This window comes from Mustela lutreola, chromosome 1 (genome assembly GCF_030435805.1).
Source record: "Mustela lutreola isolate mMusLut2 chromosome 1, mMusLut2.pri, whole genome shotgun sequence".
NCBI classification, from domain to species: Eukaryota; Metazoa; Chordata; class Mammalia; order Carnivora; family Mustelidae; genus Mustela; species Mustela lutreola.
In genome coordinates this window covers 68,634,459-68,648,989 of record NC_081290.1, presented here as the reverse complement: position 1 = coordinate 68,648,989, position 14,531 = coordinate 68,634,459, and the positions used below count along the sequence as shown (strand labels likewise).

The following is a 14,531-nucleotide window of genomic DNA, read 5'->3' as shown; positions in this document are numbered from 1 at the left end:
TATCATAGGATATAAAGGATGTCTATTATCTTTCCAAAACCTGGAAAACTGTGAAGTTGTCAACATCTCTCTCCACCCCAGAGTTTAAGGTTTGGAACCTTCCCCACATTTATACAACACAGCATGAATTCCCCCAGCCTAGGTTCCAGAGCTGCTGTTTTTCCTGACACTTCATATGGCTTTCTAACCATTTCAGTTCAGGAAGAGGGTTCACAAGCTTTAAAGCTACAAGGTTCCTGTTATGTTTCTCAAGATCAAGACCTTGCTGGGTATTTTTATCTCCTGACGTGCCTAGATAGCAAAGGGAGTGGGTTCTATTGCACAACCCTATCAGCTAGTCCCATTTCCTCATTCTTCATCCTGGGTTTTAAGTGACTCGTAAGCTTCCTGCTCCACAGGACCCACCTCCCATCTTTAATTCCTGTCCTCCGGCCTGGCCCCGCCCCCGCCCTGGTAGGAGCATTCTGAATTAGCACTCTGACCTCATTTTGGCCTGCTGGAACCCTGGCCACTGCCTGTCCTGCCCCAAGGATCCTCCAGTATTGCACTGTCCTTCTGTCATTGGAATGTGTCTAATTTTAAATTCCGGAAGGCAAAAATCACCTACTGTCCCTATGAATCTCTTAAAAAACCAAGATAGTTGCCTGGTATTTTCAGAATAAAGGAACTGATCCGAGGGAACCCTCATTGTAACAGATACCACACTCGTTAATGTTAGCAGAGATTCTGGCCCCCACCTCTGCAAGAAAAGCCTGAGGTTTTCCTACCAAATCACATCCAAAATCTGTTCGTTTTTTACCCAAGTGGAGAAAAAGGATATGATAATGCTGCAGCCAGAACATCCCTTCAGGCCTTTAGGAATTAGGACATAGAAGGGTCCTCTAGTTCCCTGCCTCAGACTGAGCAGACATGGCAGTAGGTTGGGGATCGTGACAGCCTAAGCCTGCAGTCCTGAGAGCTACCCCAGACAGGTCTGTGGTCCCACCTTGCACCACTCCAGCGCCCCATGCTAACTCAGGGAAATACCGTTCTGCTCCAGCACCAGCCTCAGAGCCAACTGTGTTCAGCCAGTAAGCATCAAGCTAGCAAAATGTGACATACCCCTGTGGGCGCCACCGACAAAATGTAAGGAAAATCCAGAGGAGAGAATGGGATCACACCGACGATGGCAATAGACTCTGCGTGAGGAAGAGAAAGGACATCAGGAAGCTGGAGACAGCACGCAGAAACAAAGATGACTAAAAATGACCAGGAAATTCCTCCATGACTGGCGAGTCCAACCTGCACGGCTGTGCACAGGTCACGACTGTTGGCATGCCCTAACCTAAATCACAAAGATCAGGGCAAGGGAAACAGGTGGCGACAGGAGGAAGCTGGGCTATAGGTCACAGCACGGTCTACCCCAACGTCCAAGGACAACCACCCTCCCCAAGGGGCGCACGCACCCGCGCTCCGGACCCTGAGAACTGAGGACAGCGCAATGTCCGGAGACGCACTGCTGTCCCGCCAGCCCCACAAGGGCCATGACTCACCCCCGCCCAGCGCACTGCTCAGCCTTATGGGTCCCCTTCCTTCCAGCCCCGCCGTGGCCTCTCACCTGCCTACCACCTCCTCCCCCCACCGCCACGGCCTCTCCTCCGGCCACAGGTCGGCCCCTCACCTGCCACGACTGCCACACCTCCCGCAAGGAAGTGCCCAGCCCCGTACCCCGCCTCGCTCACCCACGGCAGTCACGCCGGGTCGGCCTCACCTGCACCCGCCGCGGCGACCCTCCCCCACCCCCGCCCCCGCCCCGCGGGACCGCGCCGCACCTGGCACGGTCCGACCCCGCCCCTCCCGGTCAGCCCCGCGCCCGGCCGCCCCGCGATGGCCCCCGCGCTCCCGGTCCCGGCCTCACCCTCGGCCAGGACCCGCCGCACCCGCAGCCGCAGCTCGCCCAGCTCCACGGTCTGCCCCACGAAGTCCGTCTGGTCGCGGCCGGCAGCGCCGCCCAAAGAGCCCGGGCCTGCCAGGAAGTCCAGCGCAGACTGCAGCAGCGACATGGCCGCGGCCCCGCAGCGGGCGCCGGAGCGGGGAGCTCAGGGTCCAGCCGCGTCCGGGTTCGCTCAGCAACCGCCGGCCCCGAGCTGCACCATCTTCCGCCCCGACGCCGTGACGTAGCCGCTGGGGCGCGCCGCAGCCGGGAAAACGCCGCGCCTCAGTTCCGCCGCGCCGGGAGGGTGCGCGTGCGCGGGCTCCCGGTCGCGGATTGCGCCTGCGCGGCGCCGCCGGCCTCCTGACGGACTTCCGGCCGCCGAGTTGCTGGCGCCCGGCGGGTCCGAGCGTGGACGTCTGGGCAAGCGGTGGGGCTCCGGGCCCAGCGTCTAGCCGCTCCCCGCGCGGCCGTGTCTGCGGAGGCCACTTGTCAGGGTGCTCGGACCTGCGGGAGCGGCGCGGTGAGCCGCTCTGGAGGAGCGTGCCGTGCGGCCGCCCAGCCGGGGACATCCCCGCGACTTGTTGAGTAAGGTCGGTAGCGCCGGGCGCGCCGCGGGAAGGGCTTGTGCTCCTGGCGAGTTGGTTCCTACCAAAGGCCTGAAAAGCTTAAGTTAAGTTAAAGGAACCCCAGGTTTCCAGCTTGTGTAGAAAAGTCAGACTGGCCGCATCGGCCTCAGAATCACGGGCGTCCCCACTGCCCGGCAGGTGCGCCTCAGCGAGACGCGGGTCCCCCTCTGCGCAGCGACGCGGTCAGCCTGGTTCGCGCTGGCATCCCCCGAATTCGTCCTCAGAATGAAACCGGGTCTGAAAGCCCCAACCAGCGCCTTAGTTCGCCTGGAATTTCACGTTATTAAGGAGCTTTTGGACAAACGTGTGTTACTGTCCTTACGGTAACAGTAGCCTCGTTTGAACCGTGCTAGTTTAGGACGGCCTTTCACGGGTACCTCGGAGTTAAGAAGGCGCGATGCCTCTGCCCCCACCCCGCTGCCTTTTTCGGGGGCAAGAAAGCGTGCTTAGTGTCCTGACTTGGCCGGCGCCAGCAAGTGCGGCCGTTGGATGCTCCCCGGGTTGTGGCGTCTCCAAGCAGTGCTCTCATCTGGGGTCGGTGAGGATAGGAGCTCAGGAGAGAGGCCAAGCTACAGACCGATCTTTACGTCCTCAGCATGTGCACGGCAGCTGACTGTCTCAAGCTGAAGAGTAAAGACAGAAACACACAGAAGGCTATTAGAACATTCTAACTGATGTTAGACAAGCGTGTGGAGAGGGAGCAGCCAGGGACACAGGGAGAAAACCAAGGGAGCATCGTGGCGGGAGCCAGGGAGTAATGCTCCCCACTCCCAGAGGCAAGAAGCTCTGTAAGAGTGAAGTAGAGAAGAAAGAAAAGATGTACCTTGGGTTTAGCAGCAAGGAGATTGTCTTGTGACCGATCAAGACTAGTCTCATTGGAGTGGTTAGGGGAGAAGAAGCATAAAGAAATGAAGAGTTGGAGGTGACTCGGGAAGTTTGGCTGTGGGAGCTAGAAGGGTGGTGTGGGGTTGAGGTGCTTCAAGATAGGAGGTTTTTGAGCAGCTTGAAGCTGATGAGAGGGAGTCGGTGCAGAGAGAGAGTTTGTGGTTACAGCAGAAAGAGGAACAATGACTAAAAGTCCGCGGAAGATAGGAGGGGAATGACATCCAGAGCATAGTGAGGGTAACATTCATTTTGGGCACAAGGCAAACACTTTTCATACCAAAGGGAGGGAGGGAAGATAGGTTGCAGTTGCAGGTAACCTTGTGTGTTTATTGGAATGAAAGGGAAGGAATTCTCTAATACCTTCTATTTTCACTATGAATGAGTGAAACAAAACATCTACTGAAAACAAGAAGGTGGGTAAGAAAGCTAAGGTTTAAGCAGTGTGGAAAAGATACAAAATAGCTGATATAGAAAACTTAATGCATAACCCAGTAGAAAGCATGGTAGAGTGTGGGTTCCTTTGAATTTGGAGGCCATGAGTTTATCCTCATGACCTAAGATCAGGTAGAAAGAGTTTTAAATAGTGTAATTACTTTGGAGACCAGAGTTTACTCAGATGTTTTTATTTCATAAATATTTATATCCTGGCACCGCAGAGACCATGTTAGCTCAATCTCCACACCACACTTTTCTTCCAACCTGAGACATCTCATTTGTATACACGTTTAAAACTGAATTTATGGGGGCGCCTGGGTGGCTCAGTGGGTTAAGCCGCTGCCTTCGGCTCAGGTCATGATCTCAGGGTCATGGGATCGAGTCCCGCATCGGGCTCTCTGCTCAGCAGGGAGCCTGCTTCCCTTCCTCTCTCTCTACCTGCCTCTCCGTCTACTTGTGATTTCTCTCTGTCAAATAAATAAATAAAAATCTTTAAAAAAAAAAAAAAAAAACTGAATTTATGGTCTTCATCTGAAAGCCTCTTCCTCTGTGGATTCCACAGCAAAGAATACTGCCAGAAATTAAGAGGGTCATTTCCTAAGGATGAAACAGTACATTAATCAAAAAGTTGTAACAATTCTAGTTTTGCACCTAATAATAAAGCTTTAAAATACATGAAGCAAAACCAGATTTTTAAAAAATCAAAACCCAATTATAAATGGGTGTTGTAGATTGTAGTTGGAGATTTCAATAACCCTTTCACAGTATATGATAGAACAAGCACTGAGAAGTTCACCAAGGATCTAATTGAATGATACCATCAACCAGCTTGACCTAATGGACATTTATGGAATACTTTACCCAATACCAGCAAAATACACGTTTTCAAGTATGTAAAGAACATTTACCAAGATGGATCATATTATGGGCTATGAAACAAATATGTTCTCTGACCTCAGTGCAATTAAGTTAAAAATCAGTGATAAGTGTCTGGAAAATTTAAATATTTGGAAACTGAATGACTCACTTGTAAATTACCAGTGGGCCAAAGGAGAAATCAGAAGGAAAATTAAATTTTGAAGTGAATGAAAGTAAACCTGCAACATTTTAAAATTTGTGGGATGTAGCCAAAACAATACTAGAAGATAGTTTCAAACCAATAATTTCAACCATTCATCTTAAGAAACAAGAAAAACAAGAGCAGATGAAACCCAAAGTGAGTACAAAAAGGGAAATAATAAGTGTTGGAGTGGAAACCAATGAAATAGCAAACAAAAACAAAATCTGTGACAACAAAAGCTGATTCTTTGAGAAGACCAGTAAAATACAGAAATCCCTGGCCATATTGAACGAGAAAAAAAAAAAAAGAAAGAAAGACAAATTAACAATTTCATGAATAAGAGTGATGATGTCAGTGCTGAAAGGATAATCAGAGAACCTGAACATTTTATGCCAACAAATTCAGCAGCTTAGACTAAAGGAACAGATTGCTTGGAAGACACTACCATGGCTCTGTTACTCAAGGAAAAAAACAATAGATAACTTGAATAGCTTCATATCTATTAAAGCATTGAATTTATAGTTAAAAACTAAAAATATTTTAATTCTGCATAAACTGAAAATCGAAGGAAGGAGGTATTATTAACCAACCCAGCCCATTCTATAAGGACAACACAATTCTGACACTGAAATTTGACAAAGACATTACAAGAAGAGAAAAAGACTAATTTAATCTCTTGTGGACATAGATACAAAAAAGATTTTTAAAACATGTTTTAGCAAGTTAAATCCAACACCACAGGAAGGATAGTACAGTATGACAAAGTGAGGTTTATCCCAGGAACCCAAAGTTGGCTTTGCATTTGAAGATTGATCATTGTAATTTACACTATTAACAGAGTGAAAAACAAAACCAAATGGATCATCTTATTAGACAGAAAAAACATGATGAGACCCAACATCCATTCCTAATTTAAAAAAGAAAAATAACTGCCAGCAAACTGGGAATGAAATGAAGCTTCACCAGCATATTAAGGGCATTTATGGCGCTCCTGGGGGCTCAGTTATCCAACTCTTGATTTCAGTTCAGGGTGATCTCAGATTCAGGTTTAGGATGTCAAGGTCATAAAGTCGGGCCATATCTGGCTCTGCACTGAGCATGGAGCCCGCTTGAGATTCTCTCCCTCTCCCTTTGCTCCTCCCTGCCATGTGCATGCTCATTTTCTCTCTCTCCCTCAGAAAGTAAATAAAATAATTTGGGGCACCTGGGGGGCTTAGTTGGTTGGGCAACTGTCTTTGGCTCAGGTCTTGATCCTGGAGTCTCAGAATCAAGTTCCACATTGGGCTCCCTGCTCAGTGGGGAGTCTGCTTCTCTCACTGACCTCTCCCCTCTCACACACACTTTCTCTCTCTCTCATTTCTTTCTCTCAAGTAAAAAATAAAATTTTAAAAAAATAAAATAATAAGGGCATTTATGAAAAGGCTATAGCTGACATATGAAATAATAAAAAACTGGATCAGTAACAAGCCAGAGTTGTCAGGTCTTACCTCTTCTGCTCATCATTGTACAAGAAATTCTAGCCAGTGTAATGAGGCAAGAAAAAAATCCCCCAGATTGAAAATAACAAGTAAAGTTGTTTATGAAGATGACATAATTCTTTATATTACTTTCCTAGTCTTGGTACCATTGATATTTGGGGCCAGATAATTCCTTGTTGAACTAAAGGGGTGGCATTGTCGTCTAGTGTGTTGTTGGACGTTAAGCAGCACCTGTACCTCTTATCCCCAGGATACTATTAACATATGTCATTTGTCACAACCAGAAATCTCTTCAGACGTTGCCAAATATCCCTCAAGGGACATTACCACCCTCAGTTGACGCTCACTGCTCTATGTAAAAAACAAAACAAAAAACCACAACACGTACACAAGTGGGATCTGCAGAAAGAGCTAGTAGTACTAGTAAGTAAATTTAGCAAGATTGAAGAGTAGGAGTTCCATATGCAAAAAATAAGTCCCATTATTTCTCGATAACCAGCGAGATAGTAGAAGTTGAAATGAAGGGGAGATGCCATTTACAACAGCATCAAAAAATATTAAATGCTTGGGATAAATCTGAAAAAAAGATATGCAAGATTTATACACTGAAAACCAAAAAAATGTGCCTGGGAGAAATTAAAGACATTTATAAATTGGGAGATTCATAAATTGGAAGATTCTGTCAGACTGATTCTTCTCAAATTGATCTATAGATTCAGTGCAGTTCCTGGCAAAATCCAAGCAGACTTTTTGTAAAAATGGACACACTGATTCTAAAATTAATTTGGAACTGCAGAGGAAGTAGAATCCTCCAAATGAGTTTGAACAAGGGCAGGTTATATGACTTACATTGCCTAATTAACCACAGTGCTAGTTATAAAACCACAGTAATCAAAGTAGTATGGTACTGATTAAAGGTACATAAGTAAATCAGCAGAATAGTCAGAAATTGGCTCACAAGTACATACAAGGTCAGTTGATTTTTGACAAAGGAATAAAAGTAATTGAAGAAAAGATAGGTAGTCTTTTCAAAAGAATGATGCTGGAAAATTTGGATATCCTTATGTTTAAAAATGTTGATTCATACCTTGTATTATATACCAAAAAATTATAAATCTAAATGTGAAACCTGAAACCATAAAACTTAGGGAAAGTGACATATTTTGGTATGACACTAAAGCACAACCAATAAAAGAAACAGTTAACCTGGATTTAATCAAAATGTACTTCAGAGTACATTGGAATGGGTAAACTGGTACATCTATAAAATGGATTATTAGCAGTAAAAAGAAATGAGCTGCCAAGCCATGAAAAGACGTGGAAGAACCTTGAATGTGTATTACTTAGTGAAAGAAGTCAGTTTGAAAAGGCCACATACTGTATGATTCCAATTACATGACATTCTGGAAAAGGACAAACTCTGGGGACGGTAAAAAGATGAATGGTTGCCAGGGGTTTCTGGGGGAGGGTGGAGTAAAAAGGGGAACACTGGATTTTTAGGGCAGTTAAATTTCTGGATGATAGTGTAATGGTGGATACAAGTCATGTATTTGTCAGAACCTTTGTATTTGTCAGAACCTTTGTATTTGTCAGAACCTGTAGAACTGTAATGTAAACTATGGACTTAATGATGTTATCAGTATGGCTCATCAGTTGCACCACTAATGTGAGATGTTAATGGGAAATTGGAGGGGGAGTGCTGAAAAGATACATGGAAACTCTACTTTTGCTCAGTTTCCCTCCTAAAACTTTTAGGAGGCTTTTAAAAATAGCCCATGAGGGAGGGGTGCCTGGGTGCCTCAGTCAGTAGAGTCTAAGACTCTTGATCTCCGGGTTGTGAGTTCAAGCCCCACATTGGGTATGGGGGCCTACTAGAAGTACATAAATTGGGACACCTGGGTGGCTCAGTCGGTTAAATGGCTGCCTTTAGCCCAGGTCATGATCCCAGAGTCCTGGGATCGAGTCCTGCATCAGGCTCCCTGCTCAATGGAGAGCCTGTTTCTCCCTCTCCCTCTCTTTGCCACTCTGCCTACTTGTGCTCTCTATCTCTTGGTCAAATAAATAAATATTTTTTTTAAAATACATAAATTTATTTTAAAATAGCCTATAATTTTTTTTTAAAGATTTGATTTATTCGACAGAGATCACAAGTAGGCAGAGAGGCAGGCAGGGAGAGAGGGGGAAACAGGCTCCCTGCTGAACAGAGAGCCTGATGTGGGGCTTGATCCCAGGAACCTGAGGTCAAGACCTGGGCCGAAGGCAGAAGCTTAACCCACTAAGCCACCCAGGTGCCCCAATATTTTTTGTTATTTTTATTATAGCTGTCCTGGAGGATAATTATCTAATCACTTTTATTTACTTTTCTCTAATGTAATCTAATGATGTTGTGCATCTTTTCACTTGCTTGTTGGCCAATAATACATCTTTTTTGAAGAAATGTATATTCAAATCCTTTGCCTATATTTTGAATTGGGTTGTCTTTTTCCCGTTGAACTGTAAGGGTTCTTCATATATTTTGGATGCTAAACTTTTCTCAGATAATATGATATGCAAATATTTTCTCTCATTCTGTGGATCATTTTTTCAGTTTATTAATAGTGTCCTTTGAGGCAAAAATAATTCAAATTTTGATGAACTCCAGTTCCTGTTTTTGTTATTATTTGTGCTTTTGGTGTCATATTTAAGAGTCCTTTGCCAAATGCAAGGCCATGAAGATTTCCTCCCGGTGTTTTAGCTCTTACATTTAGGTCTTTGATCCATTTTTTTTTTTAAGATTTTATTTATTTCTTTGGCAGAGACAGATCACAAGTAGGCAGAGAGGCAGGCAGAGAGAGGAGGAAGCAGGCTCCCTGCCAAGCAGAGAGCCTGATGCGGGGCTCGATCCCAGGACCCTGAGATCATGACCTGAGCTGGAGGCAGAGGCTTTAACCCACTGAGCCACCCAGGTGCCCCTCTTTGATCCATTTTTAATTAATTTCTGTATATGGTATGAGGTAGGATCCAAATTCATTCTTTTTTTTTTTTTTAAGATTTTATTTATTATTTATTTGACAGATAGAGATCACAACTAGGCAGAGAGGCAGGCAGAGAGAGAGGAAGGGAAGCAGGCTCGCGGCCAAGGGGAGAGCCTGATGCAGGGCTCCATCCCAGGACCCTGGGATCATGACCTGAGCCGAAGGCAGAGGCTTTAACCCATTGAGCCACCCAGGCACCCCCACATTCATTCTTTTACATGTGAATATCCAGTTGTCTCATCACTATTTGTGGAAAAGACTGTTCTTTCCCCATTGAGTGGTTTTGGCAGTAAAAACTAGTTGACCATGAATATAGTGGTCTGTTTCTGAATTCTCAGTTCTCCTCTGTTGATCCATGTGGCCTGTGCTGGCACTGCACTTTTGATTACCATAGCTTTATAGTAAGTTTTGAAATGAAGAAGTGGTAGTTGTCCAGCTTTATTCTTCTTTTTCAAGATTGTTTTGGGTATTCGGTAAATAGTCAAAGGTTCCTTAAATTCCCTATGAATTTTAGGGTCAGCTTATTCTGCATAGAAGGCAGTTGGAATTTTGGTAGATTGCATTCAATCTGTCCGTCAGTTTGGGAAGTAGTGCCATTGTAATGATATTAAGTCCTTCCATTGGATGTCTTCCCATTTACATCAGTCTTTTTCAATCTCTTTCAACAATGTTTTGCACTTCCTTTGTTAATTTGTTAATATTTTTAATGTTCTTATAAATGTGATTGTTTTCAGAAGTTTTTCTCAGATCGGTGTTCGCTAGTGTATACAAATGCAGTTGATTTTTCTGTATTGATCTCGTTTCCTGCAGCCTTAGTGAACTCATTTATTAGATGTAATAGTTTTCTTGTGTGGATTCCTTAGGATTGTCTTTGTGTAAAACCACACCCCCCTGCAAATAGAGATAGTTTCACTTCCTTTCCAGTATATATGCCTTATATTTTATTTTCTTGCCTGAGTGCTTTGGGTATAACCTTAACAGTATGATGTTGAATGGTGTTGCTGATCTGGGGCAGGGGTGGGGAGGTGGTCTGTCTTTCACTACTGAGTGTGATATTAGCTGTGAGACTTTTGTGGCTACCATCTATCAGATTGACAGAGCTAACTTCCATTCCTAGTTTGTTGAATGTTTTTATCATGAAGAAGTATTGGATTTTGTCAGATGCTTTTTCTGCATCTGTTGAGATGATTGTGTAGTTTTGTTTTTTTGTTCCTTTGGTTCCTTTTTTGTTCCTTTCGCTAATTTTTTATTTTAAACCAACCTTGTATTCTTGGAATAAATCCTACTTGGTCATGGTATACAGCCCTTTTTATACATTGCTGGATTCCATTTGTTAACATTTTATTGAGGATTTTTGTGTCTATTTTTAACATGTTCTGATTATTTAAAAATAATATTTGAGAAAGTTTAAACAAAAAACATCTAAAACAATATAGCAGATATGTTTCCCAAAATTAGTCAGTGCCTAAAAAACACATGTAACTTTTTGTCTTATTTTTTGGCATGAATTTTTTCACTCTCCTTGCTCACCTCCTTTCCCCTAGTCTCTCCCTTTTGAGAAATAAAGTGTTAGAGTTCAGTGCTGGCCGTCATGGCATAAGCCACCTTTCTCTCTTGCTGATGACAGGTAAAAGCTCGGGATAAAATACTGAAAACAATGCAAAGCCGATAGATTGGGAAGGGTAGTTGAAACTTGGAGCAGTGACCCACGTAAGTTTTTGTTTTCCATTTTTTAAAATCTCTTTTTCCCACGGCTTTGACCATAGGCCAGGTATCTACTGTGAGGCTGTGCTGTGAGTTGCACAGACAGCAAAAACCCTTAAGAGAAAGCCCCCCTCTTTCTGCCTAGAAGAACTGAGGAAAGGGGCCCCTGTAAGCAGAGGCATGTGAGGGAAAGGCAAAAGAGCTAGAATACTCAAAACAGTTTTGAAAAAGAACAAAGTTGGAGGACTTGCTCTGTCAGATATCAAGACTTACTAGTGAAGCTGTAGTCAAGACTGATACCGGCAAAGGAATAGGTACATAATAATCTACTTGGACAGCATAGTTGCTCAGAATAGACCTGCACAGATATGGCAAGTTTTGACCCAAATGTAAAGGCAGTTGAGTGGAGAAAGGATAGTCTTTCAGCAGGTGGTATTGGAATAATCAAACGTCCATCTGCAAAAAAGGAAAGCTCAAATACACCTTGCATGTTATATAAAAATTATATAATAATAAGTAATTTATAAAAATTACAAAATAGATAAAAATCTATCATCCACTGAAAGTAAAACCTAAAACTTTAAAACTTCTAGAAGAAAACAGGATATCTTTGTCATCTTGAGTTAAGCAAAGCCTTGTTAGATATGACACCGAAAGAATGGTCTGTGAAAGAAAAGTTGAGGGACTCTAGGGTGGCTCAGTCGGTGAAGCGTCTGCCTTTGGCTCAGGTCACAATCCCGGGGTCCTGGGATGGAGTCCTGCATCAGGCTCCCTGCTCAGCGAGGAGTCTGCTTCTCCCTTTCCCTCTCTTTGCTGCTCCCCCTGCTGTGTGCTCTCTCTCTCTGACAAATAAAACTTTAAAAAAAGAGAGAAGTTGAGTTGAACTACATCGAAATTTAACCCTTCTGTGCTCCTACACTACAAGAGAATGAAAGACAAGCCACAGACTGCAAGCAAATATTTGCAAATTACATACCTAACAAAGGACTTCTAACCAGAATGTATAAAGAAATCTCAAAACTCAATGACGACACAAGGAACTCCCCCCAGAGTAAACCAAAAGATTCTAACAGACACTTTGCTACGAAAGGTACACAGACAAAACGCACATGAAAATACCCAATTAGTCAGTAGGGAAATGTTACACAAGATACACTCCACATCTATTAGCATAGCTACAATTAAAAGGTAACTTTAAAAATCCTACCAAACCAAGTGCTGGGGAGGATGAGGAGCAGCTGTAGTTTCCAGACACTGCCAGTAGGAACACAGTGGCACAGCTCCTTGGATGAGTGGTTTGGCGGTTTCTCGCAGTGAAACATGCATTTGCCCAGCAGATGCATTTTAAGGTATTTACCCAAGGGAAATAAAAACACGTTTCCACAAATACTTGGGAGCAGATATGTATAGTGGCTTTATTTAAAACCACCAAGAACTAGAAACAAGCCACGTTTTCCAGGTAGTGAGTGGATAAACAAAGGGGCCCATCCATACGGTAGAATTAAGTACATGGCAGTAAAAAATTTTATTATTGCTACTCCCAAAACACAGGTGACTCTTGGGAGTGTCATGCTGACTGAAAGAAGCCAGGCTCAGAAGGACCCATGGGTTATGAACCCATTTATGGGACATTCTGGAAAGGGCAAACTGATGGTAACAGAAAACATAAATGGTGGCCATTTGGGGTGGTGGAAGGCTTGAGCACAGACAGTGTGCTCAGGGACTTCTGAACCACATTGTGACTGTGGTCATGATTACACACCTGTGTGCACGTGTCAAACATTTATAGACCTGTACACCAGGAGGAGTGATCATTATGTAAGCTTTAAAAAGTGAACAAAGTGAGGGGCACCTGGGTGGCTCAGTGGGCTAAGCCTCTGCCTTCAGCTCAGGTCATGATCTTAGGGTCCTGGGATCGAGCCCCACATTGGGCTCTCTGCTCAGCAGGGAGTCTGCTTCCCCCTCTCTCTGCCTGTCTCTGCCTACTTGTGATCTCTGTCTGTCAAATAAATAAATAAAATCTTAAAAAAAGAAAAGTGAACGTGAGAAGTTCTGGATACATCTGAAAGCTAAAGTCCCCTTCCCACCAGAGCTCTCACCGCACCCTGCCAAGGTCATCATGTTACCATCATGGAGTTGGTGAGTGCTGGCCTCGCTTGGTCCCATATCCTTACTGTGCACGTTTGCATAATCACAGGAGGACAGATGGTCACTGTGTTTTAAACATTATGTAAGTGGTATAATTGTATGTGTATTTTCTTTGCAACATGATTTATTTCTCTTAACATTGTGTTTCTGAGTTTTATACATGCCCACATCCGTTTCTTTTATCTTTACTTCCTGTCTAAGTAGCGGGGCTGCCCTCACAAGACCCCACGGGCCCAGCCTTCAGCGACAGGCTGCTAGGTCTCCCAGTTCTGGAGGCTGAAGTCTGAGCACGCTGTGGCGGCCCGCAGACCTTCTCATGATGGCCTCACTCAGGGCCTCTCCTCTCTCCTCACCCCTGTCTGTGGTCCCTCTCCTCATGCCATCCCACTCTGGGGGTTAGGGCTTCCGTGGAGATGTTTGGGGAACACAAACATTCAGTTGTTAGCACTTTCTAACAGTTCATTTAGTGTTTAATAATAGAGCGTTTTGACATCTGTTAAACTACACCAGTGCACATCCCATGGGTCTCTATTTCTGTGTCTGCATGCCTGAGGCTGCACCTAGAAATGGAGGCCCCCCTTATAGGGTGTGCATGCCACACTTCATTAATGATTATTGTCTCTGTACGCGTGTGGCACCCTTTACATCCTGCCCAAGCCTGTGTCCCCACGACCTCATCACTCGTGATGGACTTTCGCAGACCTTAGTGGTACCTCATTGTTTTCACTAGCATTTCCCTAGTTGCTGACAAAGCCGAGTATCTTACATGTTTGTTTTTCCTGCCCACAAATTGCCCATAAGCCTCCTTTATCTGTTTCTGGGGGTGGGGCTCATTTTCATTGTGTCTTGTCCTTGCGAGGGCTGGCCCTCTGTTTTAATCCAAGTCTCTGTGACTTGGACCTATAGAACATCCCACATTTAGTCCACGGCCATACTGCCCTGAACGCGCCCAGTCTCAGCTGATCTCGGAAGCCAAGCAGGGTCAAGCCCTGTTAATACTTGGATGCAAGAACATCCCACGGTTAGGATGAAAGTGTCTAACAGCGCAGGGTCTGGTGTTGGGGTCAGGGGTTTCAGGCTGGTGACACAATGTGTGGAGTGCCTACCTTGTATCTATGCGCTTTCTCTCATTTCTTCCATTTCTAGAGGAGAGGCAGGCACTGAGTGTGACTCCCAGGTGACAGTGCTCTTCCTGAGGCTGGAAGTACAGGGGCTTCCTGAGAGAGGACCAGTGGCACAGTAGGTCCTCCCAGCCACCACCAAGGC

At 44.7% G+C, this 14,531-nt stretch overlaps 2 protein-coding genes across 14 annotated transcripts in view; one reads left to right on the top strand and one right to left on the bottom strand.

The window, feature by feature from the left end:
* Positions 1 to 2,167, bottom strand: part of GAK (cyclin G associated kinase) — a 55,677-nt gene extending 53,510 nt beyond the window's left edge. The window contains exons 1-2 of one of the 5 annotated variants that reach the window (XM_059167525.1): positions 1,898 to 2,024; positions 1,102 to 1,178 (exon numbers count right to left, since the gene is read on the bottom strand). Coding sequence is in view for 2 of the 5 variants with exons in the window: in XM_059167509.1 (XP_059023492.1) it covers positions 1,898 to 2,042 (145 nt within the window). In the remaining 3 variants the exon portion in view is untranslated. Of the gene's footprint in view, positions 1 to 1,101; positions 1,179 to 1,897 lie in introns of all 5 variants that reach the window. The other 4 variants (XM_059167536.1, XM_059167509.1, XM_059167499.1 and 1 more) reach the window with 4 other exon arrangements.
* An 88-nt stretch (positions 2,168 to 2,255) lies between these two features.
* TMEM175 (transmembrane protein 175) overlaps positions 2,256 to 14,531 on the top strand; it is a 24,701-nt gene continuing 12,425 nt past the window's right edge. For 5 of the 9 annotated variants that reach the window (XM_059167707.1, XM_059167698.1, XM_059167689.1 and 2 more), the window contains exon 1: positions 2,257 to 2,505. The gene's annotated coding sequence lies outside the window, so the exon portion shown is untranslated. Of the gene's footprint in view, positions 2,506 to 11,040; positions 11,124 to 11,155; positions 14,505 to 14,531 lie in introns of those variants that run through there. The other 4 variants (XM_059167680.1, XM_059167671.1, XM_059167645.1 and 1 more) reach the window with 3 other exon arrangements.